This window comes from Rhinoraja longicauda, chromosome 7 (assembly GCF_053455715.1).
Source record: "Rhinoraja longicauda isolate Sanriku21f chromosome 7, sRhiLon1.1, whole genome shotgun sequence".
NCBI classification, from domain to species: Eukaryota; Metazoa; Chordata; class Chondrichthyes; order Rajiformes; family Arhynchobatidae; genus Rhinoraja; species Rhinoraja longicauda.
This window is the reverse complement of record NC_135959.1, coordinates 45019077-45039129: the sequence shown is the minus strand read 5'-3', so window position 1 is coordinate 45039129 and position 20053 is coordinate 45019077. Positions and strand designations below refer to the sequence as shown.

The 20053-nt window shown below is 42.3% G+C and overlaps 1 protein-coding gene across 5 annotated transcripts in view; it reads left to right on the top strand.

Moving 5' to 3' along the window:
* The window catches only part of sgcg (sarcoglycan, gamma), a 208918-nt gene that overhangs the window by 133332 nt on the left and 55533 nt on the right, over positions 1–20053 (top strand). For all 5 annotated transcript variants that reach the window (XM_078403076.1, XM_078403078.1, XM_078403075.1 and 2 more), the window contains one exon: positions 15208–15309. In XM_078403076.1, coding sequence (XP_078259202.1) covers positions 15208–15309 — 102 coding nt within the window. The remainder of the gene's footprint in view (positions 1–15207; positions 15310–20053) is intronic.

The following is a 20053-nucleotide window of genomic DNA, read 5'->3' as shown; positions in this document are numbered from 1 at the left end:
TAGTCAAGGCAGGTACTATGAGCATTTAAAATACACCTGGACTGGTCCATGCATAGGAAAGGTTTGGAGGGATATGGGCCAAACGTGAGTAAAGGTAGGGCATCTTGGTCGCCATGGACGTTAGGTCAATGGGTTTGTTTCTGTGCTAAATGACTCCATGACATCCACACCTTATCAAAAGCACCCACAAAGTAACTAATTATAATGTGAATCCATCAATGTCCAATATGTGTGGTTCAGCAGTCCTCACCGATAAAAAATGATGAATTGCCCATGCTACCTTATGCTTTTATGAGATTTCATTAGATAAAATGCTGCAATCCATATTTCAAATGTCAATAGTCAAGAATGTCTAATTTTCATGTCTAGGAAGGGAACAATGAGACTCTACTTGCTGTAGCTTTACAGGCACAATAACGCACCAACACAACAAAGAAACAAATTCTCAGTTACACTAGGTAATCAGAGCCAGAGGAGGTAGTTGAAGCAGGTACTTTTGCAATGTTTAAGAAACATTAGACAGGTACATGGATTGGATAGGTTTAGAGAGATTTGTGCCAAATACAGGCAGGTGTGACTAGTGTAGATGGAACATGGTGGGCAAGTCGGGCCGAAGGGCCTGGTTCCACGCTGTATGACTCTATGAATCTAAAAGTAATTATCTTGTCGGAAAACTACTTGGGCATATCCTGGTGGTGTGAGAGATACAAATGCAATCTACAGTGCCCTCCATAATGTTTGGGACAAAGACCCATCATTTATTTATTTGCCTCTTTACTCCACAATTTGAGTTTGTAATAGAAAAAATCACATGTGATTAAAGTGCACATTGTCAGATTTTAATAAAGGCCGTTTTTATACATTTTGGTTTCACCATGTAGAAATTACAGCAGTGTTTATAGATAGTTCCCCCATTTCAGGGCACCATAATGTTTGGGGTACAGCAATGTCATGTAAATGAAGGTGGTCATATTTTGTATTTTGTTTCATATCCTTTGCATGCAATGACTGCTTGAAGTCTGCGATTCATGGACATCACCAGTTGCTGGGTGTCTGCCAGGCCTGTGTTGCAGCCATCTTTAGCTTATGCTTGTTTTGGGGAAGTAGTCCCTTCAGTTTTCTCTTCAGCATATAAAATACATGCTCAATTGGGTTCAGATCGGGCGATTGACTTGGCCACTGAAGAATTGACCATTTTCTTAGCTTTGAAAGACTCTTTTGGTGCTTTAGCAATATGTTCGGGATCATTGTCTTGCTGCAGAATGAACTGCCGGCCAATGAGTTTTGAGGCATTTTTTTTAACTTGAGCAGAGAGGATATGTCTATACAGTTCAGAATTCATTATGCTACTACCATCAGCAGTTGTATCGTCAATGAAGATAAGTGAGCCAGTACCTTCAGCAACCATACATGCCCAGGCCATAACACCCCCACCACCGTGTTTCACAGATGAGGTGGTATGCTTTGGATCTTGGGCAGTTCCTTCTCTCCTCCATACTTTGCACTTTCCATCACTCTGATATAAGTTAATCTTTGTCTCATCTGTCCACAAGACCTTTTTCCAGAACTGTGGTTGCTCTTTTAAGTACTTCTTGGCAAACTGTAAGCTGGCCATCCTATTTTTGTGGCTAACCAGTGGTTTGCATCTTGCAGTGTAGCCTCTGTATTTCTGTTTATGAAGTCTTCTGCGGACAGTGGTCATTGACAAATCCACACCTGACTCTGAAGAGTGTTTTTGATCTGTCGGAAAGGCGTTTGGGGATTTTTCTTTATTATAGAGAGAATTATTCTGTCATCAGCTGTGAAGGTATTCCTTGGCCTGCCAGTCCCTTTACGATTAGTAAGCTCACCAGTGCTCTCTTTCTTCTCAATGATGTTCCAGACAGTTGATTTTGGTAAGCCTAAGGTTTGGCTGATGTCTCTAACAGTTTTATTCTTGTTTCTCAGTCTCATAATGGCTTCGTTGACTTTCATTGGCACAACTTTGGTCTTCATGTTGATAAACAGCAATAGAGGTTTCCAAAGGTGATGGAAAGACTGGAGGCTAAGTGCTGAGAGCTCTCTTATACCTGCATTAAGGAGGCAATTAAACACACCTGAGCAATTACAAACACCTGTGATGTCATGTGCCCTAAATATTATGGTGCCCTGAAATAGGGAAACTATTTATAAATAATTTCCACATGGTGAAACCAAAATGTATAAAAATGGCTTTTATTAAAATCTGACAATGTGCACTTTAACCACATGTGATTTTTTTCTATTACATATCTCAAATTGTGAAGTACAGAAGCAAATAAATAAATGATGTGTCTTTGTCCCGAACATTATGGTGGGCACTGTATTCTTTCACCTAAGGTAGACACAAAATGCTGGAGCAACTCAGCGGGACAGGCAGCATCTCTGGAGTAAAGGAATGGGTAACGTTTCGGGTCAAGACCCTTCTTCAGACCTTTCACCTTATACTCCAAGATATTAAATTAATTCACTAACTACTGAATCCTTCTATACATAACTTTTGAAGGACCTTTTCCATGGTTGCCAATGTCTCAACAGGTAGTAGTTTACCATTTCCTTTAGGGAAAGCAATGCACATTAATGTGATGTCATGTTTTCTCCCAATTTTTAAACCTCTGAAGTAAACTCCAAGAACGTAAGTTTAAATTGAGGGGGGAAAGATAGAAATCTGAGGGGCAACTTCTTCGTTCAGCGGGTGGTGGGTACGTGGGTACATGGAATAAGTTGCCAGAGGAAGTAGGTGAGGCAGGTACAATAAAACATTTAAAACATACTTGGACAGGTACATGGATAGGAAAGATTTAGAGGGATATGAGCCAAATGGGCTAGCTCAGATAGGGCATCTTGGAGCGCAGGAGGATGAGGGGTGATCTTATAGAGGTGTATAAAATCATGAGAGGAATAGATCGGGTAGATGCACTGTCTCTTGCCCAGAGAACAGGTTTGGAGGTTTATGGACCAAACACGGGCAGGTGGGACTAGTGCAGCTGGGACATGTTGGCTGGTGTGGGCAAGGTACACCGTAGAGCCTGTTTCCATGCTGTAAGAATCTATGACTGTTTCTAGATTACAGGAGAAATGGACCCACAGGTCATCAGCTGGAAATCTTGTCATGTTACATTCTCTTGATAAACCAGGCAAATATTGTAATTAAGGTCTGAGGAAATCAGATGAGAACTTGGCTGCAATTTGTGCACCGCTGGATTATTTTGGTCTTCACTGCTGTTTATTCACGTCACAAGGAACAATCATGCCTGCCCACTTCTAATCAATTCTGCAAAACCAACTGCGTTATAATCTGAGAGCAATTCATCTGCATAATTTACGATTTTACAAGTTGTCAAACCATTGCTTACTTACAGAGGACCAACAAAGATAAACTGACTCGAGGCTTGTGGCTAGGCTTTCTATTTTCAGTAGATTTATTTAAGAAGTTTTTATGGTATTAGATTGCATGTTTAAACATTGATTTTATCATGCGGCAAACGAGGATTTACATCGTTACCTAACTATTTCCATTTTGTACGTACAATCAATCAGTCTGCTTACAAGATGTTCTCAGTGAAAATCTACATTGCTACACAAGTACAGCAGACTTTGTAGCCTGTTACATGAACAAAGTTGGTCATTATGGTCAGTTATTCCTGAGGTCCACATGAAAAATGTAATCACTCTGTCCCAACAATTTGTTCCAGATCATCCATGTTCTTGCCATCGATGTAGTGACACGTAGATGATAGGTATTTAACCCTCTCTCCTTCCCCCTGAAAGAGGGGAGAGGCAAGAAAATGCATGGCAGATGGTTGGAACTTCTACAGTTGTACAGTAGAGAGCACATTGACTGGTTGCAACACGGTCTGGCTTGAACACCCAGGAGCGAAGAAGACTGTAAAAAGTGATGAGCACTGCCCAGTCCATCGTGGGTAGTGACCTCCCCACCATTTACAGGAGTCACTGCCTCAAAAAGGCACCCAGCATCATCAGACCCACACCACCCTGGCCACACACTCATTTCACTCCTGCCATCGAGAAGAAGATATAGGAGCCTGAAAATTGTAACGTCCAAGTTCAGGAGCAGCTTTTTCCTTACAACTATCAGACTATTAAACACTACAACCTCCAAATAAGCTCTGAACAATATATACTTGGGAGCATTTTGTATTTTTGCACTATTATTGTTTTTATTTTTATTTCTTTTTCTTCTTTTTTTCATTTATTATATTGTTTACAGAGTACTATGTTTACATATTCTGTTGTGCTGCTGCAAGTCAGAATTTTATTGTTCTCTTTGGGACATATGGCAATAAAGCACTCTTGAATCTTGAGAAAAAAACAGAAGGTATGAGACAGGATTGAAGGGTAGTGAATTATGAAGTGGGGAAAGCTGGAAGGGAGGTGAGGACAGGAGAAGAATGATTGGTGGATAGGGTTTTTTTAATCAACAGATGGTTGAAAAAAAAGGCTGGAGATGAAATAACAAAAATGTAAAGTAAGGAGATAAGGATAGAAGATAAGGACTCTCACTGGTGTCCACCTATCACTTGTTAGCATTTGTCTCACCCCCACCTCACTTCCAGCTTTCTCCCCCCCCCCCCCCCCAACCACTACATTCAGTCTGAAGAAGGGTCACGACCCGAAACATCACCTATCCATGTTCTCCAAAGGTGCAGCCTGACCCGCTGAGTTACTCCAGCACTTTGTTTCTATTTTTGGTGTAAACCAGCATCTGCAGTTCCTTGTTTCTCCACTTCATCACCTATCCATGGTCTCCAGAGATGCTGCCCGACCCGCTGAGTTACTCCAGCACTTTGTGTCTTTTTTTTTTGTAAACTAGCATCTGCAGTTCCTTGTGTCTTAGTCGGTGTGGAAACTGAAAGGATCGCAGTATCAAACCGCAAGCGCTTTGTTAAACTTAGCACTGCCTTACATCTCCAAAGTAATCCATAAAAATAGCTATATTCTATTTCTTTACTGTTATCCCAAACTCTATTTCATCCTGCTGAGCTGAACAAATCATTTTTTTGATTACCTCTGTTCTGCCTGACAGTGTTGTTTATGCCAATTACTCATTCTCTCTTGCCCTTCCTTTCGTAATTTTGACCTTTCCCCAGAAAGTTTTTCCCTCATTGTGCAGAAATAATATAATTTCAGCATTGATTTAAACAGGCCTCTGTTTACCCAACAGTGCAGCCCAGGCTTTGCCGTGCTCAGTAATTGTACGATGATTAGATTTCTGTTTGCATTTCTAACTTCTGCGCTGAATTAGCATTGTTCCATTTGGCTGCATGGCTTCAGTCTCAACTACTTCATTCCATCTCCCTCCCCTCAAAGCCCTTCCACGTTAAAGGCATTGAGATTTAGCGAGTTAAAAAAAGATTCAGTTTAGAATTCAGATTGCATTTGCTAAATGTACAGATTCTATTTTTTTCTGTACTTCTCATTTTGAAAGTCACATTGCTAAAATCCTCTCATCTTTCATCAAGGGAATCATTTTAGGAAACAAAACATAACAATGTTAAACAAGGAAATGTTTGATTTCTTAAATATCAGTGTTCATAATAATCTTCTTTGCTGAAGGCTGAAAAGCAATTTTTTTTCACATAAAGCATTAGAAATAATGGCTTGCGTCTTTAATCTTTAATTCAGATAGCACACAAAGCCGAAAAGAAAAGAAAACCGACACTGGGTCTAAGGAGGGGTGAAAATCATAGGGTTATAGAATTTCTTTGCTAGGACATGGGCCATTCGGCCAAGTCATCCAAACCAACCAGTGGACACCTTTCCTATTAATCCTACCGCCCAACATTTAGTCTATAGCCCTCTATGCCTCAGTGATTCGTATTGTACCAAAAGAGCTCATGAATACTTTGTTTAATTTGATTTGGTTGGAGACAAAGCATGAGAACAGGTCCTTCAACCCACTGAGTCCACGCCAACCAATGATCACCTGTACACTAGTTATATCCTGCACACTGGGGAAAATTTACAGAAGTCGGCTATGGAAATGGGTCTGCCGGCTCTAGCCAGACTCCAGAGTCCCGGCCACAGGGGATAAATTCCACCGACCTATCGGCATGGAAGTACCGAGAAGGTCGATATCGCACGCCTCACCCAGCCTAGGCACCACATTTTCAGGGGGAATTACAGGGGGGGTTTTGTCTGGATTGAAAGGGGGGGGCATCAGTTGCTGGAAAATAGGTGGCGGACCTGTACTGCAAACGTTTTCAGAAAGTAATTTTCCCATTTTAAATATGTATACACAGGTGGACTTGAAGTAGCTGGATGCAATAATAGCATTACAATTAGGATTATCTGTGAATTAAAGTAAGTCGGGAGATGAAACTTTCTTTTCACATTGCAAACAGAAATAATCAAAGGCTCTATTGAACACGATCATTCCTGAGCCTCTGTAGCCTTGGATAAGCCATGTCAAGAAAGCCATGATGCAGGGTGTAAAATTTGAGATTAGCCAGGTCTTCAGAGTTTTGCTTGATTCACCATAGCTGGAGCAAAGAGAAACTTCGCAAAAACTTTATTTGTTATAATAGACACGTTGAAAGGCCAGATTTCAGGCGGATGATGGAATAATGGTCTGGTGGAATGAATCAAATAATCTTTCTCTTATTTGATGCTTTCTTATCTTCTTAAGATGGACACACTACAACACATTCAGAGAAGCAAACACCACAAGGAGCTGGCTCATGGCTTGTATACATTCGTAACTTTGACACATTTTGAATTGGAGTAAATGTGTTGGTCTCTCTGCCTTGCCAATGGTCTGCATGTCATTTCGTCTTTTTTGTTATTTTTAGTGTGTTTTAAAAAGTTTGTGTTAATGTTCTCTGGTTTGTTTAATGTGGGGGGTGGGGGAGGGGGAGGGATTTTTTTTTCAATCTCTTACCTTGCCGGAGATGCGATTGTTTTCCGGATCGTATCTCCGGTCACACTGCAGCCTAAAATTATGGAACTGGCGGTCTTACTCAAGACTGACTTTGAGCCCCTCCGTGGGGCCGTGGACTTACCATCGGAGCCTGCGATCCCTTGCCTGGGATCGACGCTCCAACTGCGGCCTGCGGAATTCACCATGGAGGAGCTCGCAGTCTTGGGTAGAGGCTGATGTCGGGAAGCTCCAAGTCGCAGAAGGTTCGACTAGCCCCGACCTGGGGTCCGATCGCCCGGCGCGGGGGAGCTGAGATACCCCCGATGCGGGAGCTTGATTGCCCCGATGCAGAGGGCCCGACCACCGGCTGCGGGAGCCAAGATCATCCCGTCAACAGAAGGCTCAAGGCCCCGACCGCGGGAGAACAAAGAAGGGAAGGGATTGAATTTTTTTTGCTTTCCATCACGGTGAGGAATGTGGAGGAGTCACTGTGGTGGATGTTTATGTTAAAATGTATTTTGTGTGTCTTGTTGCTTTTTATTGGTATGACTGTATGGCAAATTAAATTCCTCGTATGTTGCAAAACACACATAGCTAATAAAGTATGATTATGATTATGATTATAGCTTTAGCAAAATAAATAAGCTTTCAAATATATGTAATGGCTTTTGCGACTCAGCTGAATAAAAATAAAGAAGTAATAAAGGTTCCTGGAATCTTTAGAAAGGCAGTTGAGAGGAAATGTCACTCAGGAAGTTCAGTAATGGACTGGGTTGCTTTACATTTGTTTTCAGTATGAAATAATATGAAAGTTCTTTTGCAAATAAGGACTGACAGGAAATGCTAGGAGTATATTACAGCTTTAATGCACTGACCCCTTCTAACTAATGACATTACCATGTAGTGGAGTGTGAAAGGAGAAAGGATTTAAATGGAAAAGAACAGGGCATGTAAAATGAATGAGAATAATGCTGCCACTTTATTATGCTCACTCTGCATAAGTTTTAATAGAAATTGTGTTTCACTCTTTTGGTGTGTTATGCACGTACTGTGCAGAGGCCTAATGCATCTCAGAACGCCTGCAAAGAAATATGGTGAAATTGGGAAAAAAATACATTAAAGACATCTGGTGGCAAGGTGGCACAATGGTAGTGTTGCCGCCTTACCGGAGATCCGGGTTCAATCCTGACTACCGGTGCTGTCTGTACGGAGTTTGTATGTTCTTCCTGTGACCACGTGGGTTTTCTCCGGGTGCTCCGGTTTCCTCCCACACTCCAAAGACATACAGGTTTGTAGGTTAATTGGCTTTGGTAAATATGTGAATTGTCCCCAGTGTGTAGGCTAGTGTACGGGGTGATCGCTGGTTGGCACAAACTTGGTGGGCTGAATGGTCTGTTTCTGTTCTGTATCTCTAAAGTCTAAAGACTTGAGTACACAGCCTTGTGGGCAGAAACATGAACTGAAGGAGGGTCCTGACCCGAATCGTCACTTATCCATGTCCTACCTCCTCTGGCAGCTCGTTCCATACACTTACCACCCTTTGAGTAAAAAGGTTACCTCTCAGGTTTGTAAGAAATCTTTCCCCCCCTCTCACTGTAAACCTATGTCCTCCAGTTCTCCATTCCCCTACTCTGGGCAAGAGACTCTATGCGTTTTACCCGATCTAGTCCTCTCATGATTTTGTACAATGTAGCTGACCGACATCCCGCTGTATCCTTTGACAGCCTACTCCACAGTCCTTCAACTCCAGTAATCTTGGTGTCATCTGCAATGAGATTAGTCTGTCCTGGCATCGTTTTTGACACGGACATTGTGGGCCAAAGGGCCTGTTCCTGTGCTGCACTTTCCTACGTTCTATGTTCTACGGCTTGCTAGTGCGACAGCCAAACTTGCATTACTTTGAGTCAATAGACAATAGACAATAGGTGCAGGAGGAGGCCATTCGGCCCTTCGAGCCAGCACCGCCATTCAATGTGATCATGGCTGATCATTCTCAATCAGTACCCCGTTCCTGCCTTCTCCCCATACCCCCTGACTCCGCTATCCTTAAGAGCTCTATCCAGCTATCTCTTGAATGCACCGCAGGCTGCTCTGTGTAAAGGCCAGCACTGCATTCACCTTTTTGATTACGTTCTGTGCCTTTCTGTGACAATTAAATTCACAGCATTTTCTGACCTCACACAGAACAGTAAGCATCGATGATTAACCTTCATGGCTAAACCTCATGCGTTAACTTCATTGTCATATTTTTCACGGACTACCAGTTCAGGATGACATGTTTGTTAAGGTTGACTTCAAGTACATTTATCACGGTACATGTCATTCACATTTGATAATAAATATACACCTTTGCACATTGTGTTGAGCTGCAAAAACTTTTTGTGAGCATCCCTCTAGAAAAAAATTGCGGTGGGTGTATGGAACGACCTGCTGGAGGATGTAGTTAAGGCAGGTACTATTGCAACGTTTAAGAAACATTCAGACAGGTACATGGATAGGACAGGCTTAGAGAGACATAGACCAAATGCAGGCGGATGGGAATAGTAGATGGGACATGCTGGTCAACGTGGGCAAGTTGGGCCGAAGGGCCTGTTTCCATGCTGTATGTCTCTATGACTCAATAAAAATAAAAATTGAAGTCTCTTTAGATAATTCTACTTCCTACAATGTAAAATGGTTTAAATGTGTTGTTTGTTAATATGTTTTGCCACATATATATTTGTCAGAAGATACATTGGTAATAAAAATACTTCATATAAAAATAATTCAAAAAGGAAACACAAGGTCTCACTGTACCTCATTCATTCTCACTGAAACATTTTAGTTAGTTGTTGACAAAGGGAAAGTCAAAGGGTTCAATCATCTTGGAATGGCACAGTGCCGGAGTAACTCTGCGGGCCAAGAAACATCTCAGGAGAACGTGGATAGGTGACTTTTCGGATCAGGATCCTGCTTCAGTCTATCCATCTTGTGGCCTTGAGTCAGTGAATCACAGGCAGACCATCTGCAGAGTGAGATGTATTGAAGAGGACAAACAATCAATCACTAGCATGAATGGTTTGAATTACTGTTAAAACACAACGTACGTGCTATGGCACCAGGATAAGAGCTCAACCAAGAAAACCAAGCCCAATGCCAAGTAGCATCTAAACTACCTATGCTCCCTTGTGCTTTCGGACAATAACTAACTTCCTATTCAGTGATAAGCCATCTACATGTTAACAAACACGTAAGCTAAATATTCAACCAAGAAACCCAATCCTAATGCCACATGAGAATCTAAAATGCCTTTACACAGTTAATGTTTCATATAGATGTGCTGTTAATATATGAGATTGTGACAATTGTCTGTGCCAGAATCATTCATTGAAACATCAATATACCAGCATTACAAACTAGTAGGTGATTGATGTAAATTGCGATATAAATGTAAATGATTGTTGTTTTTGGACCAGCATTTGGCTTTATAAGTTATTATACCTTTCTGATTATAGCATTTCATAAACAATTCAATCAATGTTTAATTGAAAAGCAAGTAGTCAAGTAAACATTAGTTCAGTGTGGGATCAATATTGGTGCCATAATTGGCTATCAGTGTGCTGTGAGGTGTCTGGCTTTATCAATTCTAAATGTAAACCCCATGCACCTTTATGTCTGGTCTCTGCTTTACTGGTGCCATTTCAAAATCATTTAGCTCCACGTTTGGAGCTTCGGGTAGTTTTTTTTTAAACGTGAAAGCATATTGATTTGTGCTTTCAGAACAACAGAGAATAAAATCTCCACACAGCAATAAATGTACAACAGGTCAGTTGGCATTAGGAAATGCGACAAGTTAAATGTTTGGGATGATCAGCATGAAAGGCCTGGATAGAGTGGGTGTGGAGAGGATGTTTCCACTCGTGGGAGAGTCTAGGACCAGAGGGCACAGCCCCAGAATAAAAGGACGTACCTTTAGAAAGGAGATGAGGTGTAATTTCTTTAGTCAGAGGGTGGTGAATCTGTGGAATTCATTGTCACAGATGGCTGTAGAGGCCAAGTCAATGGATATTTGTATGGCGGAGATTGACAGATTCTTGATTAGTATGGGTATCTGCGGTTATGGGGAGAGGGCAGGAGAATGGGGTTGAGAAGGAAAAATAGAAAAATATGATTGAATGTCAGTGTAGACTTGATAGGCTGAATGGCCTAATTCGGCTCCTATAATTTAAGAACTTATGAAGGAACTTGGCAGCAATGGTGAATTTTAATGTGTATTTATTTTGTTGTACTGTACACTTAGACCTAAGAACTAGATTAGAAAACCAAACATTTGTACCCATTTTTACTGCATTCATAATGGAATCTGCATGATTTAAAGCTATCATGAAATTGGAACAGCCATTTTTTATCACGAATCTCCTTAAAGTGGGCTTCACTTCCCCTTGTACCTTTAGACTTCAGACTTTAGAACTAAAACGTGGAAACAGGCCCTTTGGCCCACTGAGTCCGCACTGATCAGCGATCACCCTCGTACACTAGCACTATCCTACACACGAGGGGCGATTACATTTTTTTTAACCAAAGCCAATTAACCACCAAATCTGTACATCTTTAGAGTGTGAGAGGAAACCGGAGCACCCGGAGAAAACCCACGCAGTCACAGGGAGAACGTGCAAAGTCCATACAGACAGTACCCATAGTTAGGATCGAACCTGGGTCTCTGGCGCTGTGAGGCAGCACTCAACCGCTGCACCACTGTGCTGCCAGCCTACGATGACATAAACAGGCAATGTGCTCTTGAATTGTAGGTGTGGTCCCCACTACATCAGCACGATGAAGCCAAGATTAAGGGGTCCGTTTCGCCGAACACTTGCACTTTGTCTGCACCAGTTGGAATTTCCTAGTTGCTCACCATTTTAACTCCTTTTCCCATTCCCATACCGACCTTTCTGTCCTGGGCCTCCTCCATTGCCAGAGTGAGGCCACACACAAACTGGAGGACCAGCACCTTATATTCTGCTTGGGCAGCTTACAACACATTGGCATGAAAATTGAATTATTTTAGCAATATTCCATGTGTGTATCCACACCTCCACACCACCTCTCTGAATCTTGTGTTCACTACGTTTGGAGAGCATCTTCCTGCAGGGTTTAGTGTGGTATTGTTATAAATAGACAGCACATAACTTGCTAATTTCAGTCCCACTGCCTGGAGATTGATGGAGCATGTTATAAGAGGACAACACTTGTTATTCTAGAATGTCAACGGGTGCCCTTGCATCTACATTTAGATTAGCCTAGAGATACAGCGTGGAAACAGGCCCTATCAATCACCTGTTTACATTAGTTCTATGATTTCTCACCTTTGCATCCGCTCTCTGCACACTAGGCCAGTTAACCCACGAACATCAACATACCATACTTAGGGCAGAAACTTGTTTGAATAGTTAAAATATGCCAAGAGAGTCAAGAGTGTTTTCTTGTCAAAGATAGACACAAAATGGTGGAGTAACTCAGCCGGGCAGGCAGCCTCTCTGGAGAAAGGAATATGTGACATTTCGGGTCGAAACCCTTCTGCAGACTGAGCCCTCAGTCTGAAGAACGGTCTCGACCCGAAATGCCATACATTCCCTTTCCCCAGAGATGCTGCCTGACCTGCTGAGTTACTCCATCATTTTGTGTCTATCATTGGTGTAAATCAGTATCTGCAATTCGTTCTTACACTCGTGTTTTATTGTCATATGTTCCGATACGGAACAATTAAATTCTTACTTGTAGCAGCACAACAGATGTGTAAATATAATACTCTGTAAAACCCATAATAAACAACAAAAAAAAGCTCAGAATACATTAAAAAACACAATAATAGTGCAAGACAATAATAGTGCAATAATAATAATAATAATAATTATTATTATTATTATTATTATTATTATTATTATTATTATTATTATTATTATTATTATTATTATTATTATTATTATTATTATTATTATTATTATTATTATTATTATTATTATTATTATTATTATTATTATTATTATTAATAATAATTATTATTATTATTATTATTATTATTATTATTATTATTATTATTATTATTATTATTATTATTATTATTATTATTATTATTATTATTATTAATAATAATAATAATAATAATAATAATAATAATAATAATAATAATAATAATAATAATAATAATAATAATAATAATAATAATAATAATAATAATAATAATAATAATAATAATAATAATAATAACTAGACCAAGTGGACCCGTTGGGCCCAAACCTCTCCTGCATTGGTGCAGCACCCTCTCCTCCCCCACTCCCTCTCCCCTTTCCCCATCCCCTCTCCCCCCCACCCTCCTCCCCTCTTCCCCCTCCCTCCCCCTCACTCACTCCTCCCCCTCCCCTCCCCCTCCCCCTTCCCCTCCCCCCACTCCATCCCCGTCAACTCCCCTTATCCTCCTGCCCCCTCCCTCCACCACCACCCTCCGTCCCTCCCTCCCCCTCCCTCGCTAGGAGATAGATTTAAACTTTAAAATGTGAATAACTAAAAATATAACACCGATTTCAATGAAATTTCTTTCATTAGCACCAAGTAAGTGAGTAAGGTGGGTCTAAAATTGTTATGCTATTCAATGTGATCAAGGCTGATCATTCTCAATCAGTACCCCTTTCCTGCCTTCTCCCCATTCCCCCTGACTCCGCTATCCTTAAGAGCTCTATCTAGCTCTCTCTTGAAAACATTCAGAGAAGTGGCCTCCACTGCCTTCTAAGGCAGAGAATTCCACAGATTTACAACTCTCTGACTGAAAAAGTTTTTCCTCATCTCCGTTCTAAATGGCCCACCCCTTATTCGTAAACTGTGGCCCCTGTTTCTGGACTCCCCCAACATTGGGAACATGTTTCCTGCCTCTAACGTGTCCAACCCCTTAATAATCTTATATGTTTCAATAAGATCCCCTCTCATCCTTCTAAATTCCAGTGTATACAAGCCTAGTCTTTCAACATACAACAGTCCCGCCATTCCGGGAATTAACCTAGTAAACCTACGCTGCACGCCCTCAATAGCAAGAATATCCTTCCTCAAGTTTGGAGACCAAAACTGCACACTGTACTCCAGGTGCGGTCTCACTAGGGCCCTGTACAACTGCAGAAGGACCTCTTTGCTCCTATACTCAACTCCTCTTGTTATGAAGGCCAACATTCCATTGGCTTTCTTCACTGCCTGCTGTACCTGCATGCTTCCTTTCAGTGACTGATGCACTAGGACACCCAGATCTCATTGTACGTTCCCTTTTCCTAACTTGACACCATTCAGATAATAATCTGCCTTCCTATTCTTACCACCAAAGTGGATAACCTCACACTTATCCACATTAAACTGCATCTGCCATGCATCCGCCCACTCACACAACCTGTCCAAGTCACCCTGCAACCTCATAGCATCTTCCTCACAGTTCACACTGCCACCCAGCTTTGTGTCATCTGCAAAATTGCTAATGTTACTTTTAATCCCTTCATCCAAGTTATTAATGTATATTGTAAATAGCTGCGGTCCCAGCACCGAGCCATGCAGTACCCCACTAGTCACTGCCTGCCATTCTGAAAGGGACCCATTTATCTCCACTCTTTGCTTTCTGTCTGCCAACCAATATTCTATCCATGTCAGTACCCTACCCCCATTACCATGTGCTCTAATTTTGCCTACTAATCTCCTATGTGGGACCTTGCCGAAGGCTTTCTGAAAGTCAAGGTACACTACATCCACTGGCTCTCCCCTGTCAATTTTCCTAGTTACATCCTCAAAGAATTCCAGAAGATTAGTCAAGCATGATTTCCCCTTCGGAAATCCATGCTGACTCGGAACGATCCTGTTAATGCTATCCAAATGCTCCACAATTTCGTCTTTTATAATTGACTCCAGCATCTTCCCCACCACTGATGTCAGACTAACTGGTCTATAATTTCCTGTTTTCTCTCTCCCTCCTTTCTTAAAAAGTGGGATAACATTTTGTGTCTACCTTCAATTTAAACCAGCATCTGCAGTTCTTTCCTCCACATTAAACCTTTGTCCTCTGGTTATCGATTCCCATACTCTGGGCAAAAGACTGTACATTCACCCTATCTATTCCTCTCATGATTTTGTACACCTCTCTAAGATCACCCCTCATCCTCCTGCACTCCAAGGAATAGAGTCCTAGCCTGCTCAACCTCTCTGTATAGCTCGGGCCTTTGAGTACTGGCAACATCCTCATAAATCTTCTCTGCATCCTTTCCAGCTTGACGACATTGACTGATTTATATCTGATTTTTGTCTAGGATGGAATGGGACACCTGAGAATTACGGAAAATGGGATTCGACTGGAGGGAGAGTCGGAGTTTCTTTTCCCTTTGTACGCCAAAGAAATCCACTCCAGAACGGTATGTAATGAGCACCAAGAAACCTATGTAGAATTTCAGAGAAGAAAGATTATGTTATATTATGAATTATTAAGGGATGTGAGGGTGAACTTTTAGTTTAGAGATGCAGCATGGAAACATCTTTCACTTGGGCAGCTTACAACCCAGCGATATGAGAATTGATGTCTCTAACTTCAAGTAGCCTTGGCATCCCCACTCTCTCCGTCCCTCCCCCAACCTATTCATCATACTAGTTTCACTGTCGCCCTGCAGTTTGTATCACTCGTTTTCACCTACTCCATAGACAAACAATGGACCATTGTGGGCTCCACCTGTCCTTGATCACCGTGGCTTTGCTTTGCCCTTTTGTATACCTTTTATTCTATGTACCTTTTCATACCTCTAGTTTCCCCCTCCCCTGACTCTCAGTCTGAAGCAGGGTCTCGGCCTGAAACGTCACCTATTCCTTCTCTCGAGAGATGTTGCCTGAGTCGCTCCAGCATTTGTGTCTATCTTTGGTGCAAACCACAATCAGCAGTTTCTTTCTACGCCAACCCACTCACACTTGTCCCATGTAATCCCACTTTTGCTTCCGCTCCCTACACACTCGGGGCAATGTTACAGAGACCGATTAACCTACAAACCTGCACGTCTTTGGGATGTGGGAGGAAACCAGGGCATATGGAGGAAACCCATGCAGTCACAGGAGAGACCGTGCAAACTCCGCACAGACAGCACAGTTTAGTTTAGTTTCTTATTGTCATGTGTATTGAGGTACAGTGAGAGGCTGAGGTCAGTATCGAACCCAGTTCTCTGGCGGTGTGAGGCAAACGCTCTACCAGCTGCGCCAGTGTGCCGACCTAAACTGTTGAGCATTTTAATAACCAGTGAATAACTTTAGTTGTTTACTATCAGAACTCATCAAAAAAAACTCGGCCTCATGGAGATATAACACATTCTTTCTGAAGCTTCTTGTGCGTGGAGTCCACTTGGGTCTGGGCGTTTAGGTCTGACATGCAGTTGGCTTACCTGATATTAAACCCGTTAGTGGAGTTTCAATGGAGAATACATAGAAACTGAGATGTTGTTAATCTGCTCCACGAAATACAAGTCCACCACTGATTTTGCAGCAACTGGTGGTGCGGCACCTCCTTTAATCCGGACAAAGTCACGAGAGTGCACTTGGTATCCCCCCCCCCGGAAGTCCCCCCGAAAATGTGGCACCTAGGCTGGGTAGGGAGACCGATCTCGATCTCATCGGGATTTCCGCAGCCGTTCGGTTGGTTAAATTTGCCCCCTGCGGCCGGGGCTCTGGAACTCTGGCCCAGCCGGAGCTGGCAGATCCATTCCTGTAGCCGCCTTCTGAGGCCGACTTAGCGGGTCGGTACCTTGGCCCCCTCGTGGCGAAGGCTGGTACTGTCCGACTCCTCACAGGCACCAGCTACTTGTTGATCCAGCAAATCGGATAATCCGGCATGCTCTGGAACCAAGAGTGCCGGAAAATCATTGGTGGACGTGTAATACCTTTACAGGTCAACTCCAGGTTATGAACGCCTGACCTACATCTCAACGAGCCTTTGGAAGACCAGCAGCAAATGGAATCTTCTGCTGTGTGTGGGAACTTGGTTTGTGGTCATACCGTTGCATCTTACAGAGAAATCTGAATGATTGAGCTAAACGCGCTGGTTTAACCACAAATCGATCTCAGCTGGTCTGCATTTACATGTAAATGTATTGCTGGGCAGCCACATTTACGATTTGCAAACTTGTCAGGTTACGAGCAGTTCTCAGGAACGGAACCATGTCAAGACCTGCCGAGATCCTATATAATTTTCGGAATTACAGTAGAGTACAAAAACGGAACCCCAGCTCAAAGCAAATTGTCTTCTCTGCTCATTTATTAAGTGTATTACATAAGTCATAGGAACAGAATGAGGCCATTCAGCCCATCGAGTCTACACCATTCAATCATGACCGATCTATTTTTCCCTCTCAACCCCATTCTCTGTAACCTTTGAAACCCTTACTATCAGGAACCTGTCAATCTCCACTTTAAAAACTCCCAATGACTTGACCTCTACAACCATCTGTGGAAATTGAATTCGCCAGATTGACCACCCACTGACTAAAGAAATCCCTCCTCATCTCCTTTCTAAGTATACGTCCTTTTATTCTGAGACTGTGCCCTTTGGTCCTACACTCTCCCACTAGTGAAAAAAACATCTTCTCCACATCCACTCTATCCAGGTCTTTCAATATTTGGTAAGTTTTAATGAGGTCCCCCCCTCATCCTAAACTCTGAGTACAGGAGCAGGGTCAGCGAATATAAACATGATTTATTCTAGAATAAAATGGTAGAGGAATTAAGGATATTGACAATGAGCCTGCCCTGCCATTCTAAGGAATGGTTGATTCACAATTACCTTTGTTTGCATTGTTTCCATATTCTAACATACCGCACAGAGAAAGGTTTGTGAATCTCACTTAACAGCAGTAATTTCTCTTCGATGCTTGTAAATTTCAACGAGTCATAGCGTCATCCAGCACCAAAACAGGCCCTTCAGTCTAACTTGCCTATGCCGACCAAGGTTGTCCATCTCCACTAGTCAGGGTTGTACCTGGGTCTCTGGCGCTTTAAGGTAGCAACTCTGCACCACTGTGCCGCCTGTAAATTCCTGTCATGAGTCAAAAGATGATTTGGAGAGACAATTAAATAAAGTACACGCGGAATACTATGGCGTGTTTGAACCCAGGAAAGCATCTGGCGAATGCGCTCAGCATCAATCGCAGTCGAAGATAGAGGTGCCGGTGGTGCCTTTGCCTATCTTTCTTTTCCCTTCAGAGTTAAGCTTTTACAATGATTCTGGTTCTCTTGCTTCAGGCTTCCATTTGAGCTCAATTTCACAACCTCTTAATGTAGGATCTGAACTCATGGGGCTGAATTTTAATCCTTCAAAGCGAACAAAAGCCTGAAAGCCTCTGCAATGTGTCCGCCTGAGACTTCGTCCCCTGCCACTGTACTAATGAATTCTTTCTCCATTTCCTGGCAAGTTAGCTTGAGCTAAGGACAATACGGCATCCCACATCCAGCTCTGCTTTTTAAAGTGCATTGCAAACATGACGTTTGGTGAACTCTGGCGAAAACTGCACTACAGGTAGAGGGCAGAGAATAAGAATGGTGCTCTATAGCACTTTGGTCAGGCTGTATTTGGAGTATTGCATACAGTTCTGAAGGGTCCGGACCTTAAATTACACATCCATGCTCTTGAAATGCTATAAGAAAATAATTGCAGATGCTGGTACAAATCGATTTATTCACAAAATGCTGGAGTAACTCAGCAGGTCAGGCAGCATCTCGGGAGAGAAGGAATGGGTGACGTTTCGGGTCGAGACCCTTCTTCAGACACTGAGTTAATTCAGCACTTGGTATCTCTTTTTGTACACCAGCATCTGCAGTTCCTTGTTTCTATAATGCCATTTCAACAAGGTTCTTTGAACACTGATATTTCTGCTTCAAGATGTATGTGAACGAGGGTCAGTGAAGAGCTCAGGGAATGCCTGAACAATATGGATGTGCAGCGGTAGAGTTGCTGCCTTACAGCGCCAGAGACCCAGGTTCGATCTTGACTACGGGGTATTGTCTGTACGGAGTTTGTACGTTCTCCCCGTGACCGCTTGGGTTTTCCCCGGGTGTTCCAGTTTCCTCCCACACTCCAAAGACATACAGGTTTGTAGGCTAATTGGTTTGGTAAAATTGTAAATTGTCCCTAGTGTGGAGGATAGTGTTCGTGTGCGGGGATCACTGGTTGGCACGGACTCGGTGGGCCAAAGAGCCTGTTTCCACGCTGTACCTCTAAACTAAACTAAAACTATCCAACTGTCCAATTGTTTTATAAAAGTTGCGAAAGTACCTACCTCAACTACCTCCAACGGCTGCCCATTCCATATATTGACTACCCTTTATGTAAAAAAGTTGCCCCTCAGGTTCCTATTAAATCTTGCCCCCCCTCGCCCTAAACCTATGACTGCTCGTTCTTGATCCCCCTACTCTAGGTAAAAGACTCTTACCTTAGCTATTCCTTTCTTGTATATTGTACCAAGAAAAGGAGAAGAAATTAATATGTGTGGTCTTCAGAGCAAAGAGAAGAGGCTCTGAAATTAAATTAATATATTCATGAGACAATTAAAATCTATTTTGTATTCACAGTTTTGCAATTATAATTAGAGAATAATAGACCTCTCAGGTGATTTACATTGATAGATTAACTGTCAGCTTGGAAAGGTTGCTACGTAATCGTAGACCACTTCCCTAGTAAATCAGTTCCAATTTAAACTCTAATTTTAAAAACATGGCATTTAATCCATTAACGCGCTCTCCACAGGTCAGTTAATCCAAACATACATTAACACCAGTAGTTCTCACATGTTTCTGCTCATTGTTTTTTGGATTCTTTAGACTTTGACGCTACAGCGCGGTACTGGGTCCTTCGGCCCACCGAGTCAGCACCGAGCATCAATCACCCGTACACTAGTTCTATCCTACACACTAGGGACAATATTACCAAAGCCAATTATCCCACAAACCTGTAAATCTTTGGAGTGTGGGAGGAAACCAGAGCACCCGGAGAAAACCCACACGGTCACAGGGAGAAATGTACACACTCCATACAAACAGCACCCGTGGTCAGGATTGAACCCGGGTCTCCGGTGCAGTAAGGCAGCAACACTACCACTGTGCCACCGTGCTGCCCAAAATGTAGAAACG